The following is a 22,780-nucleotide window of genomic DNA, read 5'->3' on the forward strand; positions in this document are numbered from 1 at the left end:
CGAATGTAAATAATATAGGCCGCACATGTTTGCGTGTATTTCACACACCATGGCAATTCTGAACGCCATTAAGGTACACCCAAATGGAGTACCATCTATGTTGGTTCATTTTGTGTGTCAAATGTCAATTTCCAATTCAATGGGGCCTGGTAAAGAAATATAGCTGAATCTCTCAAGATTGGCAGTGACAGGTCTTCACGTGACACTCGCTGCACAACATTCACACAACGCAGCGGAAGAGTCTTCCTGTTTAAGTACGAGCCCGTCTGTGTCAAACACTACTTTGACTTTCATTCAGGAGCGGTTCCTGCTGTGCAAGAGGCTCTGAAGACAAGTTCGAACTGCTTGATGACCTACGTCCTGAGAGACCCCGGAAGGAAGACACGCGCATGCCCGTACTGGTCGTGATGAGGTCATTATCAGCCCCCGATGATCCGCTCTGCAAAAACAAAGGAATGGAAGTAAAGAGAGGTAAAACTATGAGAGGGAAGGATGCTCGATGTAGACCTGGTTACCTTGCTGATTTAACCCGGTAAATTGAGTTTTGGAACCAAAAGCATACATTAAGCAAACATTAACATACGAAAGCGACAAGTTGCAATCTTTTTCTTGGTTTAAAACTTCCCAACATTAATTTTATTGCCAGACATATTTTATTATTGTGGTGACGGCAACTTAACATTTTGTATGGCATAATTCTACATTGTGCATACGCCAGGGTCAAATGCTCTGAGGATAATGATTGAGAAATTTACAATAGCTTAGGCCGTGATACGGATCGTATCAATAAAAGTCTCAGCTTTGTTTTGCATATGCAATATAAAAATGCAAAACATCGTTTCATTGAACGTAAAGGTTCATCATACGACACGCGATGAGGTTTTATCGCGTTGTAAAATAATCGCAAGTCCTTTGAGTACGCTTCTATTTCATTGGAACCCGACCCGTGAAGATCCGGGTTAGTATTGGTCTTCAGCAATCCATGCTTGACTAAGAGGCGACTAATGGGATACGTCAGGCTGGTTGACATGGTTGACACATGCCATCGTATCCCAGTTGTGCTCATAATGTCAACCACTCGATTATTGACAGAGGGACGCCAAATAGCTGGAATATTGCTGAACAACGGACAATAAATCAAATACCCAACTGAATCCCGTCTATTGCACTGATAATTTCTCAGATTACAAGCATTGGTTGCAAAAGATCATCAAGTGTAAAGTATTCAAATGGGATCGTCGGTGTGGGTATTCCTTTCCGATAGCAAAGGCTGTACACATGCGATAAAAGGTTTTATACCATCCTGTAATGTGGGAATATTGCAAGATGGTAAATGAATATTCCAAGTTGGTAAATAAATATTCCAAGATGGTAAATGAATATTCCAAGATGGTAAATGAATATTCCAAGATGGTAAATGCATATTCCAAGTTGGTAAGTGAATATTCCAAGATGGTACATGAATATTCCAAGTTGATAAATGAATATTCCAAGATGGTAAATAAATATTCCAAGATGGTACAGGACAAATGAAGAATTTATCCCAAGACTACACGCTACAACGAGTTCACTCACGCCATGTGGGCAATACATGAGCCCCACCCACTCAGAACATTGAAATCTGCAGTCTACAATCAATGAGATTCACTCGGCTAATTTCGCAACCCCAAGCAACAGTGAAACTGTGATATCGCAATATTACATATTTTCATTAAAAAATCGATTCGATGCGCACATATTGCTGTCTATGTATCACACATCACGTTGCATTTATTGCACACGGGCCAATGACCTTTATACGGACATAAATTATTCAATGTTCAATGTTATTGCTGCGTATCTGTGGAAATGTTGTGCCTGCAATTAAACATTATGCTGTTATGATGGTGATCGCAATTTACAACATTAAACCAGCATCAGGACTTTTAATGGTTGATATGTTACGTTAAGTAATCAATCATGTTGTGTATATTGTGCCCATTTCTCAAAAGATACATCCAAACACACAGATAAGCGACCAAAAATTATCGTATGAGGCGACTAAATAGATTGAATGCTAAGGAGTGAGTGAGTGAATCTTGGGTCTTCAGCGTGACGGGCGAACGCTTTACCTATTAGGCTACCTCACCGCCCCGGATGGTAAGACTCAGTACCTTGCGTGTATCGCGATTGCATGGAACGTTGCGCATGATATCAGTGACTGGTTTGTTTGTAAGTATTGCTCAATTACTGTCTGTCAATACATTTGAGTGGGGCATTGAACAGCAAACATACACAAGGAGACATTACCTTTGAAAACTTGCGAACCTTTTCTTTACATGCACATCTGATGACTGACGAGACGAGGAGGATGAAGACTGTGACACAGATGACGATGATGAGGACCATGAGGATGGTGCTGGGGCCGCACCAGTCGCTGTAGTCGCCAGAGTTGTTGAAGTCGTCACAGTGGAGGCTGGTGTTGATGCAACGTTTGTTGTCACATCTGAACTCGGTCGTGTCACATTTGCCTAAAAGAGTAGTAACAAACTAACTTTATAAAATAAACATTGAAACGTGAATTCTTTACATGTTTGTTGTTTATTGTCCAGCTTAACGATACCGAAGCTTCAAGATGAAGGCATGTAAAATACTCGGCTGTGGACCAGAGAACGCAACACTGCTCGGGACTTGATAACATGCATCAACCAACTCCTGTAAGTCGCCGCAGAAGACCAATTGTAATGTATATTATTGTATCGCAACTACGAAACATACGAGCATGGAGATACAGGTTCCTGGGCATAGACCCATTGTCGTGTCCCTCTCTCCGGACACACGCTCCTTACCTGCTTCATCAGACTACTATTAGTAGTTATAATTATTATGATGATAATCATGTCCTATGTTCCAAGACAAACAACAGCTCACAAGACGAAAAAGATAAAATAAGATGGGGACGTTTTCCAGTGATGACAGAAAACCAAAGAATTTGTGCTCAATGTCCCTGTCAGAAAAACTCCAGATTTGTCGCTGCAACAGCCAGACCGGGGTTGAGGTGAGGTAAAATGGGGTTTAACGTTTAAGAATATTTCGCTCATATGACGATGTACATTCGACCGAGGTGAGTGCAGTTCAAAATTTAAATAATCTGACAATGCACAAGGTTACAAAATTCAGGTTTGAAACAGGTAGTTTTCTAGTGGATGGCGAACATTGTTAGTAAATATTGTTGCGACTGAGCTATTTCGACTTGACGTCGTTTTGAGCAGAATTTTAGTCATAAAATGGCGAGTACACCTGACGTGAGGGACATCCATTAGTCATGCAGGTTCCGGGCGTTTGCTATCTGTACATGGTACAGACAAACCAAGGAAAACAATTAGGGATAATCAGAGATTCGAACCATGATCATTGAATCCTTCCACAAAAATGTTTGCAATACTACTTAGAGGATTATATTGTGAACGGTGGTAATCAGAAGGACTCCAACACACGAAAAGCGGATCCTTACACGCTGAAGGGACATAACCTTGGATATCGAATTGTTTTTCGAATGATCGTGATTGGAAGGATTCGCAGACAGGACAAGAGGATCATTCACTGCCAGGCAACGTCATTTTATCTTTATCACTAAAAATATACTTTCAATGGCACCAACTAAAAATCTCACCAGTATGGAATGCAGTAAAAATGAGGTCAAATCCTCTGTATTCAATTGTTAAGTCGCTGTGGAACACAAACGTGACGACATCGCCGGTGGTGACAAACGTTGCACGAGGAGTGAGAGACCCACATAATTTGTTTGTTATAGGAGTTTCTGAAACAAACAAGAGAATTCTCCAAAAGTTACAACGTTTGGAAAAGAAACATGTACACACACACGCACGCACGCACGCACACGCTGCTCTTCCGCACATATTGCAGTCATTTAGTTACAAAGCACCTTGTCCATAAACGTTGTCGCAAAATGTCACGTCCTGTTCTGAAGGGGCCTCTAGCATTGGTTTTCTTATAAGATATAACGCTGAAATAACATCTTGAGTTAATCAGGATTAGGTATAATAATGGTGGTTTTAAGTAAATTTGTCGGATTATTCTGTCTTAGCTTTATGATGAATAATGTCACGTGTCATTCTATCCCTTCCCAATCCTGATAAATTTCCTTTTTACAGTTATAAAACATCATGTTGAGAAATCTGATAGGACTATGTAAGTGCAATGATTATGGACACTTGTGCCCTGCAGTCAGTCGTGATATTGAACGATATGTAGCATGGTTGCTACGAACAATAATATTGTGAACACTCATTGCGTCATTGTTTTTATTGGAAGATAAATAACAGCGACACAAATCAATTCCAAAGTCCATTGTACGGTGGAGTATGTCAAAACAGAGTATTACTCCCGACATACTGATGGGTCAAATTTATGGCATCCAGATGTCGTGCCAAAATATCCTTTTAAAAAGTTTATTGGTGCCTTGAATGTCGTAACCCTGACTAAAACGATTTCGCTGATTGAATTTGTTTCACCTGTCATTTGTTTTCTGTTGTTGGTAAGATTCATTATTAAGTTAAATTCTAAACCATATCAAAGTGGGCGATTGATCAAAACTTTTTTTTATCTGATAATGGACATGAATCTGTTATTTAGCTGATACTGTCTATTAATCGCGGAGAATTCGACGAAGTGATGTCTCCTACATGTACTACAGTAACTGTGAAAAATATATGTTAGTGAGTTTGGTTTTACGCCGCTTTTAGCAATATTCCAGCAATATCACGGCAGGGTGACACCAGGAATTGAGAAACATATGTCGTCATACTGAACATTGTCAAACAATGAATGATGTCACAATTCGTGATCGTGCAATCCTTAACAGGGATGATGATTAGAATTAACGGCCAGCAGAATGCGAAATAATATATAAAAATGATGGGTTTCTTTCTAGGAAAACTGAAAATTGAAAATACAGTAATTGAAATATTCATACTGCAATGGAATGTGGAATGAATTTAAAGAAGTGTCACAAACGGAAATGGTTCATTGCAACAACATGTGAAAACCTATTCTGGACTCAACCGGGGTGATAAAGCTGGAATTACAAGAAAAAGTAAAAATGAAAGTAAAACAAGGAACTTCAGACTCACTTGTATATTGCTCAACATATTTGTGATTATCCATAGAAGGGCTCTTGTCATCCGGACCATCATAGAGGATCAAATAATCAGACTCACAGCCCTCCGACATGAACCCTTCGATCTCCATGTCAAGAAACCTGACCATCAAGTGATGGTCAGCAGGTGTCCGGATGGACATCGTGCAAGCCATGTCCTTCCGGTATCGTTCATTCTCGTACGTGAGACGCAGCCTCCCTGCTGAGATTGGACGGTCCATCATATCTAGCACACTCATAGAGCACCATTCTGTCATGTAGTCTGAAATAGAGATAGCCGGGACGTGCTCAACGTTCCATCTGTTAATGCAACAAAAATATGTCTAGGCCCCAGCAAATGGTCACTGAAAGCAGCTTGAGTCAATTAGCTCATACTGTCTGGCAGTCCATGTGTTATAAAAGTGTAGTCACTCCCGATTGACCTGTGCTTTTATGTGTATTCTGTTATCACTAAAACGCCAGACCCGATACATCGGGAATGCAGTTTATGGCCGTCTTCGAGAGAAAACAATTAAATCATCTGAAAAAAAGAACTGTTAGCAGTTTGTTTTCGCAGCAATACGCAGAATTACTTTCCATGTTCATGCTCGTGAATCACATTCAACGCGGTGATATGACGCCATTTGGTTACACAATTCATAACAAAAACGTTTTGCAATTATTCCAAGAATAAAGATAGGATGCTTGACCTGACCTGGAACCTGCACCCGTTTGTTACAGTATCCTTTATGAATCATTACAACTTTTCAATTCAAAGATAATATACTCATGCCAATAATGGTTGTCACCCCCTTCAATGTTTTTTATTGGAGAGGGTGGGGTGGGGTGTGGGTGTGGTTGGGGTGGGGAGGGGGTGGTGACAACCATTATTGGCATGAGTATATTAATGTTATACAAGCAAAGATCGACACTCATTTGTAACTTTCGTCTTACTTCCTGAGGACTGGCAAATATTTAATGTGAACACATCATTTCCCTTCATTAAAGAATATATGATCCAGGACTCTTTGGATGTACAATATGAATTATGTGAAAACAATCAAAGAAAACAACTTAACATTTTATAACTAGACTGCAATAAATGCTCTCACTACGTCATGAAGAAATACGCAAATAGTTCCATGTCAAATGTGACGGGTCATCATAGTAACCCACCAATCCTTGTGTTTGGGCAATGCAAGGCGAGTACTATTCCATGACGTTTGCATCACGCACAGAGACATTAAAAGTCTGGAAAAGACAATCCAGTTATCAACAGCATGCGCATCTATCTATGCAATTGGGATGCGATGTGACCACCCGATACCTTTAGTCAGCGCGTACGACAAATATTGGTTGCTGAAGACCAAATCTAATCCGGATCTTCACGAGTTTCGTTACCGGGATAAACGCCTAACGCGTTGTGCCATTATTCTATAACCATGGTTTGAATTCCAAATTTGTCAAGTTAGTATCACCTAAATGTACACCCAAATCTGTGTTTCAGCGGTGCTCACGCCCACGCACAGGCACACGCACAGAGAGAGACTTGGTATTGTGTTGTACTTTATGATAGAGAAGAGAGAGAGAGAGAGAGAGAGAGAGAGAGAGAGAGAGAGAGAGAGAGAGAGAGAGAGAGAGAGAGAGAGAGAGAGACATCCACCAACACCAAACCGTAATGTGACCGTACCGTTATAAAAGTGTTAATTCGAACCTTCAAATAACTTTGCAACCCCATCGATTTATCTAGGGACATCCGCAACCTAAATATTGAGCATGAACGCAGCTAAAGTTTAAGCATGTGAATACTGCACAATATGATTCTCAATCTCGATTGCTAATCAACTGATGGCCAGAGTCCCATCGACACTACTCGATGGTTGAATTACATGGTTGCACCAACAAGCCATTAAGTTTATGAGAATGGACATATCTTCCCCATGAGGACAGTAACACACAAACTCAATATCGTAATGTCTGATGGAGCCGTATAGTTCTGCTGCGGTCGATGCAGTGACTGTGCATATGTGCTTCATATTAACCATATAATGAAACCTGCAGTTTGCAAAGACCCAGTATGTCAATATTCTTTGTATTTGCTCAGACAGATCTAGATTCACGCAAACTCTGTATGGGATTAAACAAGCAGTGAGCTGTTTACACTGTTTGATGTTCAAAGTTGTGAAGTGAGGCTCACTGTATTGTGGCACACTGTGGTTTGAGTGTTGAGCATGGATCGATACTTGAGTTCATTATACCTTTGAAGGGCTTATAGATAAGTACCTTTGCTCTATGAGCAGCAAACGAAATGGTTAACAACACGTGTGCATACATACGCATGAGCATTAATTACGCACCATCTGACCGCAAGGGCAATTTTAACATTTTTGTCCAAACAGGTGATAATACCCTGTCATGAAATGCACATGCATGTCAAACACGTGCAAAATCTCAAAAGCTATTGGTGGCAAGCTCACCGCATAGTTGCAGGATGAGCATTACAGTTTTCTGAACTGATTTAAAGCTTGACAGAACTAGCATAAAAAGACTTTCAGATATTCACGTTATTGACAATCATGATGTAGGGACGTCGGTATTAATTTTAACTTTAACCACACTGATATCAGTCGACTTATCACGAAGCACGTGGCTACCGGTGAAGTATAAGATCGTCCAAGACATGGAAGACCGAGGAATCACAATAACCGTGATGACTGCGTCCTTTCGCTGTTTGGCAAGACGCAATCCCATGTGAAACTGCACTGGCCACTGAGAGGGGACGTCCATCTCTCCACCAGTGCCATCAGTAGGAGGCTGGGGCTGCTGGCCTGAGAGAACGTCGTCCGATCAGACGTCCCTTCCTCACAGATAGGCGCAGTCAGGGACATCTGTATGTGGTGCAGACGACATGGCGGAGGGTTCGTTGGCCTATCTTTCACACGTTACTGGCAGTCGTAGTCGAGTACGGAGACGTCGTAAATAGCCACATCACCAGGAAATGATCCACAGAGCTGAACTATTTAGTAGTGGTTCAGTGATGGTTTGGGTTTTTTTCGTATGATCGATCTCATTACAGTATCTGGTACACTTTATGGTCAACGTTACGAACAGGCAATACTGGGTACCGCCGTACCTGCCACATTGTCATGCCCACCCCTTAGCCAGTCGTCCGATTTTCATGGATGGCAACGGTAGATCTCACCTTTCTCGGAACGTTACCATGGACTGCAAGGAGCCCCGATATGAACCCGATTGAACATCTTGAACATCAGGTGCAAGATAGAGACCCTCCTATTCAATATCTGCAGGGATTGACAGCGGCACTCTATAAGAAATTTCAGAGGATTCCGACGCTGAGAATTCAAAGCATGGTCGAGGAGGAGACTGACATATACTATCCATGCAAGGGGTCGCCAGAAGTGTTTCACACAATCATAACATTCATTATTTGAGAACTGTGTGACAATCAGATTGGTCGCGTCGCCATGGTGACCATACCTTCGGCAGCGTTGATATGCACGTCTAGTGTATTCCTCTCAGATCAGTAAATTGTTGCCAAATTTCAATGTAAGTTTTGGCTTTGTACTAATCAGAGTAAAACGTGACAATTACCATATAAATACGCGGAATGGGCCGCTGGTTTTCAAAGCACATACATTAACAAGTATAGGTTTCATGCTTGTCACATATAAACAGGACTGCTTGGTTAATGCTCATGTGTATATGTACTCTCACAGGTTTCTAGGTGAAAGGTGTCCCAGAACAACAGGACTGCACTGCATTGGACCTTCAGTTTTTTTACATATCACTGAACGTGTTCCCTGCAAGACACACACAATTTCATGCATTCTTGAGACAACATTCGCAGACAACACCAGTACCATGTATTTGGATCCCCCATGTATGCAATACACACAACAGCTTTTTACATGGTGTTGGGGACATACTAAAACTGTAACAAAAGCCCAAATCAATAATGGTTTTTCCATCCCTCCTATCATCGATTGAGGTGAAGCTGTTCAAACATGGATACAGCGTTTGGCAGAGAAATTAATTTTGTTGACCATATTCATGCTCTCGAATATAATTATATAGTTAGTAAGTAGTTGTTATATTGTTGCAATACGTTCATCTTTATATACCACTACGTTACAAGCCATCTGATGTTTTAAATGTGCAGATCAATTTCAAGGGGATGTGGGTGGGAGTGGTAGAAATTTGTAAGCAGGTTGCGCTCTTCAAGTCCAGAATGCATAAAGGTATCAATGCATTGCGCATGTTTTTACAAACCATGATCAATAGTTGACATTGTAAATCTAATAAACAGTAAGACATATTCAACACTGCAAACCTTGCCACAAGAACAACCTATTTATGTGAGAAGTATCTGTACGACCACGTCTCACTTAATGTATGATTCTTTACCGATAGTTCTCGTACCTCCATGAGCGCAATTGCTGAACAAACACTTCTGGGAATTGGGGACTCAACTGACTGTCTGTGAAATAGGACAAACAAGCCCACGGACATACATCTGATATCTAGCGTTAAGGATCGATTAAACTAACTGGCTGTCAGCTTTGTTGAAATGGACATCCGGAATGTTATAATGGCGAGGCAATGTAGCGTTGCAATAGGATAAATGCGCCCGAAGCATTATGATCAGAAAATTGCATTGTCTAGAACCTAAATCTAACCAGATAAGATGACCATTACGCGCGCCTCTAGTAGGCTCCTATTGACCTGACAGCGGGGCTTCAAGAAGATTGGCTGACTACGTTTTGTTTTACGCTGATTTGCATTTTGAGCATCATATCAGTTATATTAGGACGTGTCATCTTGATATGGAAGGACAGCAGGTCTGGTGCGGTTGGTCCTGTCCGTCGACCACTTTAATTTGGTGAAACCAAGGAGCATAGAGTGCTGCTGTAATGATCTAAACTGGGATTCGAACCTACAACATACGATTTCTGGCACGACGACCCGTTGCCCTGGTAGCACATGGGCCCATGTTTGTGTGTCGCACATAAATTAGTTATTTTTCTTGCAGATTAAAATTAATCCTTCTTGTAATATTCGCAATTGACATTGTCATCACTGTCACTAGTAATTACGCTTTATTATGTTAAAGACTGCAGTAGAACTGTATCTTAAGTGCATGTCAAATTGACAATGTGTGATCCCTGTAACTTGAGTTATGCTCAAGTTTATAGAATTACTGGGGGTTTTCAAAGGTAAATGCCTGATAATGTTGCCCGCAATATTAGAATTACTTCAAGATCACATTCAGAAAATCAGGTGAAAAGGTATTCTTGGGAAAAGGTCAATCAGATATGGAGGGGAAGACAATGAAGGATATTTTGTGTATTGACGTGATTAATTACTAGTTTCAATATTTTGCATATCTTGTATGGTGGTCAAGTTATTTTATATCCCGATTTCAAAAGGATCGCCGTTTTTTGCTCATGAACTTTTTGTTTGCCAAGTTATGATGGTATTTAACCACCTTTTCTCGGCTGAACACTTGAATATGTGAGTCAGTATATTTCCGTTAGGTTAGCCTTGATATCAAACATACCCGTGACGATCCGGTTTAGAGTGAGTGAGTGAGTTAAAATGTATCGTCACATCGGCAATATTTCAGCCATATCGTGACGAGAACAATTAATTTTATACATAGTAATTAATGATAAATTGTAAAAAACCTGTCAACGAAGGACAGTAAAATAACTAGATTATAACAAATTCGAATTTAAAACTAGTAATTAGATCTAAAACAGTTTAACTATAGATGACAATACAATGCAAAAACAGGCTATATTTTGCTAACAACTGAAGGTAGATCACCATACTAGGGACCATGGGGACTTACAGTACAGTTGCTTCCTGCATGGGCCCTAGCTGGATTTACATCATCCATTCAGCTCTTAGCAATCAAGCCGTATAGTAAAATAACAATTATTCTACGATTAAAAAAGTGGAGTTTTAATTTACTGGGAATGTTTTCGGACTTACGTACCCTCTCAGGAGGACAATAATTTTACAGTACTTTAACCCCCTCGAGGATACAGCCACTACCAATCTGAGTTATTAATTCAAACTTCCAATCATAAAAAAACTTACCTATACAAATCATTTAACAAATCTAATTCTTTTAAAAATGCAATAACTAAATGAGAACTGATATTATTAAAACGATCCTTCATAGTTCGTGATTTAGAATAGCTATCCCTTGTGATGGAATATTCAACACAGTCAAGCAATACATGCTTGACCGTGATTCTCTCATCACAAAGGATGCAGAACGGAGGATATTCACCTTTCAATAGGTATTCATGTAGATATCTGGTGTGGCCAAAACGACACCGTCGCATGATGACCTCTTCAAATCTGGACTGACAACTCAAGTAGGTGTAACCAATATAGACTTTTATTTCATGTAATTTATTAATACCCACTTGGGTGTCCCACTTCTTTGGCATCAGATCACGGATATAAGATCTAACAGCAGCTTTGTAATCAGAGAAGTGGCGTCACAGATTTGTTCAGTGCTGCCTTGGCAGCAAGATCGACCATTGTGTTCCAAGAAATGCCAACGTGGCTGGGTAACCAACAAAAGACGATGTCGCATTGGCCAGTAGCAAGCTCATTATACAATAAAATAATTTCTTATAAAAGTGGATGTTTACAAGAAAGGTTTTTAATAGTCCGAAGACACGAAAGAGAATCGGAAAATATTATGTATTGTTTATATTTACGGTGTTTATTAATATATTTAAGAGCTGTTAATATGGAATTAGCTTCTGCTTTGATCCGGTTTAGAACTGGTCTTCAGAACCCATGCTTGTAGTAAGAGGCGACTAAAGAGACTGGGTGCTCATGCTCGCTGACCTGGCTGACACAAAACATCGTATCCCAATTGCGTAGATCGATGCTGATGATGTTGATCACTAGATTGTCTGGCCCAAACACGCTTATTTATAGACCGCTCAAATAGCTGGAATATTGCTGAGTGCGGCGTTTAACAACAAACCCAACCATATTAAAGTCTGTCTTGTGTTAACTCCGGGATGAGTCAGAGTTAGGAACAAACTACGGAATACCAGTGACTATCGAAACACTACTTACACGTAAGAAGAGGCAGGACAAAGTGGAGATGGACGGAGAGAAGAAGGCAGCTGTGTAGAAACTTCATTGCACTTGTAACAACCGTGCTGACGTTAGTTGAGTCGTGGAGTGATTAACACAACTATCGTTCACGCTATATCGCCAGTTGGAAAACATACCTTGTCACAGGGGCTGATGTCGCTTCACTTCTTATTACCAATGTGCTATGTCAAAAAAACAAACAAACTATGATCATATAGTGATATGATTGCCGGATCACATACCATCAACGATTGTGTCCTCACACTATGAACTGAAAAGTTATTGCAATGATGGTTTAATTTTCATCATTGGCTTGTGTGTTTCCCAAACCTCACGCTATGAACAGTATATTTGAAATGAATTTCTTTGATCTCCAATGGTGCTAGTAGACGCTGAGAGCGGTAACATCTTTGGCAATATTTCATCAAAGGTGTTGTCGTAAAACCCCACACTCTGAATTGATGTTTATAGTGGTTTACATTTGTTCAGCACCGATGTTGTATTCAAACCTCTGACTCCGAGAAGTAATATATGTTATTGGTGGTTCAGTTTTACTCATCGAGTTTTCAAACCATACACTGTGGATGAGCTGTAGGATATGACGCCGGTGTACATGTGGCCATTGTCGAGGTAGTATCCAAATATTAGACGTTGTATCAGCTTCTGGTGAAAGGATTTCAAATGAAATATCATCAAACCCTTGTAATCTCTTGAGACAAAGCCCTGACGTTCCAGCTGTATGATTCAATCCTTATACGAGAAGTGACACCGTGAACTTGTCCTATTCATCAAAACGAACTTTGTCAACATCCCTCATTACCTCAGAATCAGGAAATGTTTATGGTTCTAAAGTAGCTGCGTTGCTGTCGCACACTGGGAAAATAACCATTAACAATTCACTATTTCACATTCTGCCCCACGCTAAAATCGTTCTTGTCGATTTTGCACAGCATGTACCAGACACCATTCGTGAAGAAACAACATTTCGTTTTTTTCCATCCCGAAAACCAGTGCAATACGATATTAGTCAGGAGATTTGATCCGCCATCGAATCAAGAACATAGATTTGGTGACATCCATTCCGGAGTGGAATTACCGTGGTCAAAATAACCAAACAAATTGTTTGTGCATCATGCTTCGGGGAATCAATACATGACCTCTTTAGGCAACCTTTATCATGCTGATCATTAATCATTAAAGTTCTCGTTCTCCTTTCTAGCTTATGTACACGTCACAGAAGCATTGTTCCTCACTTTCCGGACAGGCAGTGTATCTTGTAAGCTTTTCTCCAGCTTTTAATATGTCACTTGCCACACCTGAATTGGTGCACATTTGCACAGTGTTTCCCAGGACATTGGCTAATGATCAGCGTGTGTCATTATATTCATTGCGTCAGTCGTTCCTTGGAGAGCACGTTTGTGTGTAAGGTAGTGATCTGGAAATTACATTATTACTCTTCTAGCTCCGGTCTGTGATTCCGTTATTGACTCAGCTTGTAAATGCTTCCAATGAAAAAAATGGGTTGAAGACGCCTTGGAGCTGATGTCTGGAAGAGGCGACTTCAAGCAGGTTCCGTTAATTGTACCTTGTCACCAGTTCTCTGAAAACAAATTCATTTTGTACGGTTAATGTCACTTTTCTAACGCGGAACTAGTGTCTTATATTCACTTTAACTTCGTTTGGTTACAAACGCTCTGAACAAACCCGACTTCATGAAGCTCTTTTTGGGTGTAACATGTCACCAGCTTATCGAACATACAATGATTTGTAAACGTTTTTCACTTTAAAACTAGTGCATGATGTCTGAATTTACTTCTCGAAGTGAATGGTGAAGCCAAAGACAGAGCTCTACAGAACACAAGACACAAGTTTTCTCGTTCTTTAATACCATATTAAGTTTACACGTTGTCCTGAAATTACGAGGCAGCAACGAACCCAATCATTAATATCTGTCGTTTTCGTTCCTAAAACAAGTCCAATTGTTCAGACTGTTGCATGCGTTATCTGAATTGAAACGGATGCTTCTGACAGGAAGATTAGGAAAAAAACACTTTTACACATTTCAATCTTATCCTTTTATAAAACCAAACTGACAAAACATACCGTGTGAGCTTTCATCGATCTATCACAAGAAAATGCCTTTCTTTCTTTAAAAATTGATGATTCGTTTCATATTACCATGTCATTGTGATCTACCAGGCAATGTTCCAGTGGTAACAGCGGTCTTTGAAATCGACGGCGGCCACGGTGACCTGACAGTAATACTCAGAACAAATGAATTTTGTATAGCTCATTATAAATGATTTTGGGGCCCTCTGACTTCCTGAGTCAGTGAGTAGATTTGCGTCTCAGCCATTTTAGAAAATATATAGTACGTGTCCATAGGCCAGAAAGAGAGAGCGAAAATTTGAAAAAGATCGTGGAAAGGTTGGAAGAAAAAGGGGTTAAATGTACAATGAGGTCTTGGCAAGTATCCAGTGGTTAGGATTGTGAACCAGCAAACAAGTGGATGATGGTCTATACGAACAAACCAGGGGACAATTATGTGAACATATGAACCAGTGGTTGTTGAAAACACACATTGTGCTAAGAAGGACACCTGTGATTCATCAGTGAATCATAGCGCGAAAATATATACAACGGGATGATGTTGTGGACGGACATGTAAACGACTGGATAAAAGTGTGAACACATACAGCAGTAGGTGCTAGTATAAACAAAGGATTACAATCACGGTTTTACAATATACCAAAAACATGATCTTGACCACCTGTGGTCAGAAACTGCGATGGCTGAGTGGGGTAATCATTGATTTTGTGTACTGGCGATTAGGTGCGTCACTCTGAGAGTGTGGGTTCAAATACCAGATGGAACTCAAAAAGCTAAAAAAACACTAGAATCTCTTTTACCAAAAACGTGTAATCCCAAACACATACGTTATAAACAACTTAATTAAATAAATCTAATGTGCAATTTAACATTCAAAACCAACAGCTGACACTGTCGTTTTTAAATGAAAATCCCGGGCATACTTTTTAGGCATGTTCAGCGTACTTAAACAATGCGTGAGTTTGGTTTTGTGGCGCGTTTAGCAAACATGCACCCAGAGAAGCGCCAAGGTGTTACACTTCCTACCAATTGGAAATCGAACCCATATCTCTGACGTGCCAATACATATATGTGCATACAATCGCATGGTAGAACCTTGTACGGATGGTAAATTCCTACCCTCCTCCTGCGAATGACAGAAGAAATACAAAATCTTTATCACATATTGTTCAGAATATGACCTTACCATGACATCCTATTGTGCACAATGGAATCTGATTCGGAGGATTTAATGGTTCATTTCTGGTGTTGATGTTATATATTCACAAACGGCATGTATTATTCATTGTTTAAAAATGCCATAGTACTTGAGTCATATCTATCCTGTGTTAATGTTAAAAAGTTTAGAATAGCACTGGCACGATTCAGATGTTCTTCTCATGATTCGTTGTTTGAAAGAGGCAGATATATGAATGTAAAAAGAGAACATAGATAATGTACACTTTGTAATTTAAACGAAATAGAAATTGAATTACATTTCCTCCTAATATGTCCATTTTATGACTGGTTGCCAACCAAATATATTAAAAGATATTACTATGTCCATTCAAATGTGATAAAATAGTAGTAAAAAACCAGTTCTTCTACAAAATATTTCAATGTTCATTTACTATGCTTTGATTACCCGATCTAAATTCCTCTCAAATGTAACATAACTTAATGTACTATAGGCCTGTGGCCTTTTCAGTGCAAATAAAGATTATTATTATTCACAAACGGCAGAACATATATTCTTCATCTTCAGTCTTTCTTCCCTCATTCCCGTACATCTTAACCCTATCAGTCTGCACATATCCCATTCTCAGCTAAAATAACTAATTTGCTTCTGGGCACCAAACTAAATGCATTCTAATCTTTGCATGGTGGCTTTATACTGTGTATGCTATGTGACATCCATTGTGAGCTTTCAATATGTTTCCCTAACCTTGGAAGGCAAAATCATTTGTATATGATCATTATAGAACTACTCTTCTTTGAAAATTATTCTATTTACGAAGTTAAACGCATGTATGTAGCAATTAAATGCAATTCTTATTTCACAAAAGCATTTGTTTTATTGAAGAATCTGTCACTTTGATGGCAGCGAGATGCTTTGAAGGATAAAGTATTTTTGGATACGTTTCGAAGGGTCTTTATTAAATTATATCCGTTCGTATGGCTTCCAAAGGCGCCTTGTTCCATATAGCAAATCAAATCAACGGTGGTGATGTATTTCAGAGCACTATAAATATAATGTGTTTGCTTGGTGTGTCAAACTGGAAGTATTTAAATGAAATTACACGGCTGACATGTTCACAGAGAATGTAATGATGTTCTGGTGTTCAAAAAGCTGTATTGGTGACGAAGGAAGCCAGCGCCATAAGCCCAGTAAAGAAATATAAAACATTTTATTTCAATTTTGAACAAAGTAAGTGACACAGAAGTTTGCAAATTCCAATGTTTGATCGGATAGCTCAAATTTACAAACCAGAATACACAATTTTGGCAAAGCGGGTATGCACACTGCAAACATGTACACCACAAAACTATCATTCGGTGGGCCCATATCAAGGTTGGAGACATGGGAAATAGGCTTCACGTCGTGTACAGTTGTTTATGGAACGGTATCGCCCATGATAAATGAACGCTAAGCAGTCTTACTGCATTAACAAATTTTATATGTCTAGATTGAAAGGATCCTGTCTAAAGAGGTTAAATGGGGAAAAATATGTTCTGTGTCTGTACAGAGCAAACACAAACATTTGAGCCGGTGTGTGGCTCCCTGGTGACATAGGTAATCAATACAGGAACAGGTCCAATGTCCAATGTCAGAATCAGAGAATCAGGCTCCACTAGCACCTATGTCTAATTGGCAAGTCTCTCGAAACAAAATCCAATTCATCGATCGCAACGCATTAGACAGTGTTTTCTGTCCGCGAGCTCGTCTCAACATGGTCTAAGAACGCATTTCCACTCATAATTTGCTCGTAGTTGCTGAAGCAACTCATGTCCAAGTTGATATAGATAACACTGACCAGATTATTGCTCCATGTGACAGAAAGAACCATGTTTTAGATATACTTAGAAAACACTCTTTGCAGTTTGATCCGCTTCTTCAATTATGTATAAGGTTGTAAACGGTCGACGTGAATGTTCCACAGCGATAAAGCATCATGTCCCTGACGAAGACTCATGTTTAGTGTTATTTCGATGTATCGATTTCCGATACATTGCATTATTAACTAAGTTGGTACTTTCAAAAAGATAATATTTTGCTATCTGTTGTTGCTAACACAGAAAGACATAAACCGAAATTACTTGTCATGGCACACTGAATATACAGAACTTACCATATCTTACTGATTCCTCAGGGCTTGACAAGACTCACTGACACAATCATCAAATGACTAATTTATGTGCACAGACCTGAGTCACTGAGAGCATTTGGACCTGCCAAGGTTTGCGTAAATCAGCAAGACTTGCCAAAACGCACTGGCATTAACAGGACTTTCCAAGACTTGTTGAGATAGACACATCTTGCTATTGCCATTAAAAGGACGTTTGAAGGTTCACTGACATAAGCATAACTAACTCTCCCTGAGAGGCATTGACCGGCTGTCATAAACAGGATTTGAGTGGACTCACAGGTATAATTTGCTAAGACACACTTACATAATCAAGACTTCCTAAGACTCATTCACATTATTATGGATGACCAGTCAATAGCCAAGACTCACTGACATAAAGACGACTTGCCAAGATTTACTGACATGCACATGCCTTACCAAGAGTCATTGACGAAAACTGATCTTGCCAAGACTGCTCACTGTCATACCCAGGACTTGCCAAGACTCACTGACATACATAGGATTGGCTCGGTGACATAAACACAACTTGCTAAGGACTCTCAGTAGTGAAATGCACTTGTGTAGGGTTCACTGACTTAACAGGACTTAATCATTAACTGCCACTGTCATACCCATGACTTACCAACACACACTGACATAAACTGGACTTGCCGATGCTCACTAACATAATCGACTTACCATGTAGCCGGTATCCACGCAGGTGTGTCAACGTGCTACTTGATCCTAATTTTCCTCAGGCAGAAGAGCAATTCAATTATTAAGTCCTAAATTAGCACACATATTGATTGTGTGTGATTACTGGGAGCACAGTTTGTTGGAGTACATAAGACATTACAGAATATCGCATACTTGTTTGTTGCAATTTTCTGAGCTTGAAGTTTCTGTTTTGATATATTGGTTTTCCTGTTCATGATCTAGTTCTACAGATATTTAGTTTCGAAGAGATTGAAATTTTAAATCTCATAACACTAAAGGAGTATTGACGTAATTCAATCAAATATTTACAACATTTACTGAACCAATAACATTTACACACACGTACGATAAAGGACATGTCATAAGTGGCAAAACATGTCTGAAAGCGCTTCCATCTTGCCAGCAAATTTCGCTTTCAAGCAAGCTTGCCGTAATCATTTTGTCGATACATAATGACTGCTTAGGTAAAGGACGTTTCATGAAGACAGACATAGACTGATTGCCCTTGTCTAATAGTCTGATCTCCCCGTGATTACAAAGTAACAACCTAAACGTAGACAAATAGAGCTGGGCTTACCTAAAGTTATGTCAAGTTGACGCATCAACCTACTATATGAATTACTTGATGAAGATGGGCGTTGAAACATTTGAAGAAATTTCACATACATTACCTCTTCTTCCTGTCATGACAAGCTGTACAAGTGTGCCATCATCATGAGATATACACAGTATTAGCTCCAGAACACAGTTCGCAATGGATACTAATCCCTTCACATGAAACAATCTGTCATATCCACCATAGCGCAAGCTCTCAACATCATCGATTCCACACAGCTGAGTTTCTCTTGTTGGTAATGATTGCAGAATTCTTCAGATGGTATTTATCCGTGTTCAAGGCATGATCAAATTTTCATGACTATTAAAACATCCAGGTCAGGTGCTGTACCTATAAAAGGTAGCAACTGTCCCACGGGACCGCCCTGTCGCACAGCATCCACTTGCCATACGCGACTACGCCTGGGAAAGCGTCGTATACAGCTCAACCGTTATGGTGCAGTCGTGGCTCTTCACTGTAAGATCAATAGTCAATGGTTCTTCTGGAGGAGTCGGCAGGATCTATGTTCACCGTCCCAGGCCAAATACTCGGTAATTAGTGACATCTACTTATTGATGGATTTGTTCAGGGAAGAGTGTGTCATGTCTCAAAGAGCTTCTGATGTCTTTATTACAGAAGGTGTCTTAGTAAATTATGTGAATACGTCACCAACGAGATCAAGCATATGCTTACAAACATGTATGTCGGGGATTGCCCCGATGATTGCTTGTTAGGGAGATTTGTTCGGAGCCCTGCATAAAGATCCCTCTATAATTTGCTAATTAAGCTCACCCTGAGCTGAGGCGGCATATGCCATCATTGTTTGTGTACGTCATGGGGTATCGATCCTTTACAAATAACTCTTGCTATTATGAATCCCATGTCAGAGAGCATTTATACCGAGGAACCTTCGGAACGGGTTTGCTCAGTTGCCTTACAATTATATATGACTATTCCAAGACACATTGCACTTCTTATTCCATTGAAATGCACAGGCGTCTTAGTGTTGATTCTTGTTGGGGTTCAGGTTGACCCGCATCATTTCTTTTTCCTTCCTTCTACGTTCTGCTGTTCAAAGCGACCTTAAACCCATCCACCAACAGGTAATAGTTATTTCACTGTGGGGTTCCCAACGTGGTCATTGTTTGTCTTAGTGGGGTTATGGACAGCTTTTCTAGCATGATGACTGTGGGATCTATGGGATTTCATACCAGGCTGACTACTGTCTTTCGAGCTATGGTATTCATGGTTGTTTCTGCTTCGGCGTTTATGGCATTTCCTACCATGCTGACAATGGAGTTTCCTACTACGGTTTTATGGCATTTCCTACCATGCTGACAATGGAGTTTCCCACCATGCTGACAATGGATATTCCTACCATGCTGACAATTGACTTTGCTACCATGCTGACAATGGACTTTCCTACCATACTGAAAATGAACTTTCCTACGATGCCGACAATTGGCTTTCCTACCATGCTGACAATGGATTTTCCTACTTTGGTGTTTATGGGCTTTCCTACTCTGGTATTTATTGGCTTTCCTACCATAGTATCTGCGGTCTTTCGTACCATGGTGTTTATGGGCTTTCGTATCCTTGGTATTTATGGGCTTTCCTACCATGGTATTAATGGGTTTCCTACAATGGTATTCATGGGTTTCCTTAGTATGGTATTCATGGGTTTCCTTAGTATGGTGTTTATGGGCTTTCCAACAATTCTGGACCGCCTCCGTGGTGTAGTGGTTAGAGCGTCCGCCCGGAGAGCAGAAGGTCGAGGGTTCGATCCCAGACCGCGTCAAACCAAAAGACGTTAAAATATGGTACCTGTTGGTCCCTGCCTGGCGCTCGTCATTCATGGGTACAACAAGGACTGGTCGGCTCGGAGTCATTTTAATGTGTCTGAGTGGGGTATTCATGCTTCACTGCGGTATGGTATCTCAATGGGCTAACACTATAAAACCAGCTAAAGTCTGGGCTAGTACAAGCAGCCGCACATACACATACACACGCATGCACGTCGTCATATGAGCGAATATTCTCAAGTACGACGTTAAACCCAATTTCACCTCACCTCACCTCACCTCAAACAATACTGACTATGGGGTTTTCTGACATGATAGCTATGAGCTTTCCTACCTTGGTGCCTGTGATCTTTACTACTAATATAACCACATATTTTCCTACTGCGTTGACTGTGGTATTTACTACAAATGTGACCATGGGTGTTTCTACTGTGGTGACCATGGGCTTCGATGCCATGATGACTATGGGTTTTCCTTCCATAGTGAATCTGGGCTTTCCTGTCGTGACTGTGGTCTCTACATTCATTCTGAATGTGGGTGTTTCCCCTTGTCGGTATTCTGACAATTATCACCGTTGGCTCTTCATCACAGCCACTGTGGATAAGGTGAGCCTACCCACTGTAAAATGATGCTGAAAGCTTCAAATGCATCACCCCGCTCTCTGATGATCTAAACACAAGATGATTTATTGTGCGCATCGATAATAGAAGACATTACTAACATACAAATAAGGTTCTCTCAGATTACGTTCGGGAATGTCCACTTCCCTAAATATACTACACATTGAAAACTGTAACATTTACTTACGAATTGGTGTAATGTTGAAAAGCAACACCCTAATTTCAGCCACTTTTACGAAATAGTTTTCTGGTACTGTACAATTGTGTGATCACCAACATGGTAAATTAACGCCATTGGTTTTACTTTGGGTTATTTCATTAGTTGGAAGACACTTATTTTGAATATGATAAGGTAAGACGATACTTGTTGGGATTTATTAGAAATACACCTGAGAAATATCTTGCTGAAAGGGAAAAGGTACACGAGGCACTAATTCATGATGGGAGATAAACATGAAGCTCAGTCACTTGGTAAATAAATGTATATATATATGTAAATATATATATATATACAATGCCGTCCGGTAATTCCGCGCACCAAAGCACATCGATCGGTATGCAACATATTTACCTAGAAATATAAGTTTTATTGACGATTATAAGATTATGCCATACGGTTGACCTTACCGGCGTTCTGACGCCTTCGATTGCTGTCTGGTAATTCTTCGCAGCAACTGATGCGCATAACATCCAGCTGGAGCTCCGAAGTATGGAAGCGTATTAGGCCAGATTATTTTCAAAAATCACTTCATCCATGTAAGGAAGAGTGTTTCATATTAAATCAAATTATGAATAATGAAGAAAAGTTTGAAAGTCTGAAGAAAATGAATTTTCATAAAACTGTCAATTTATCCGTCAATTATTGTTATTTACTTACCTTCAGTGATTAAAAGCCAGTCCCTTGTGAAATGTCTCGATTTCAAGCGTAAATGTGGTAGCAGACGATGTTTACCTTCGATACGAAAGTACGCCATTGCAGCTGGGCGGATTTACCCGACTCGCTTGTATATATATACCCCATACCCCGAGGGTCTGAGCTAAAATCAAAGCTAAACACTGCTATTGAAACATGCATATCGATTTCTGTGAATCTTGGTTTCCGTCCATATGTTAAGAAAACATTTCTTATTCATTATATCAAATGAAATATACACATGTGATACAAGAGATTATGGCAAAGGTATATTGTGATCGTTTTGATATGTGCTCGAGATTAAATGCCACATAACATTCGGATGATGGCGATAACTGATCACTAAGGGCTGTTCTATTCCCATTACGTCTGCTTGCCACAGACATGACCTTTAGCATGCATCGAATTGAGC

General features: G+C 40.0%; 1 protein-coding gene across 1 annotated transcript; it reads right to left on the bottom strand.

The window, feature by feature from the left end:
• Positions 1-205: 205 nt before the first annotated feature.
• LOC124290807 lies at positions 206-12,606 on the bottom strand. The gene is made up of 5 exons (XM_046727633.1): positions 12,266-12,606; positions 5,133-5,420; positions 3,653-3,799; positions 2,290-2,510; positions 206-439 (listed from the first exon to the last, which is right to left on the bottom strand). The coding sequence occupies exons 1-5, from the start codon at positions 12,330-12,332 to the stop codon at positions 272-274; spliced, it is 891 nt and encodes a 296-aa protein (XP_046583589.1). The 5' UTR covers positions 12,333-12,606; the 3' UTR covers positions 206-271.
• Positions 12,607-22,780: the final 10,174 nt, after the last annotated feature.

This window comes from Haliotis rubra, unplaced genomic scaffold (assembly GCF_003918875.1).
Source record: "Haliotis rubra isolate DU_JTF1 unplaced genomic scaffold, ASM391887v1 Scf475, whole genome shotgun sequence".
Lineage (NCBI taxonomy): Eukaryota > Metazoa > Mollusca > Gastropoda > Lepetellida > Haliotidae > Haliotis > Haliotis rubra.

What these genes read in the sequence shown, in the direction of transcription:
- LOC124290807 (XM_046727633.1), bottom strand. Translation starts at nt 12,332, where the DNA reads ATGAAGTTTCTACACAGCTGCCTTCTTCTCTCCGTCCATCTCCACTTT. An exon ending in ATATGTTGAGCAATATACAA is followed by an intron (nt 3,800 to 5,132) that starts GTGAGTCTGAAG and finishes TGTTTGTTTCAG; the next exon opens with AAACTCCTATAACAAACAAA. An exon ending in TTTTACTGCATTCCATACTG is followed by an intron (nt 2,511 to 3,652) that starts GTGAGATTTTTA and finishes CTACTCTTTTAG; the next exon opens with GCAAATGTGACACGACCGAG.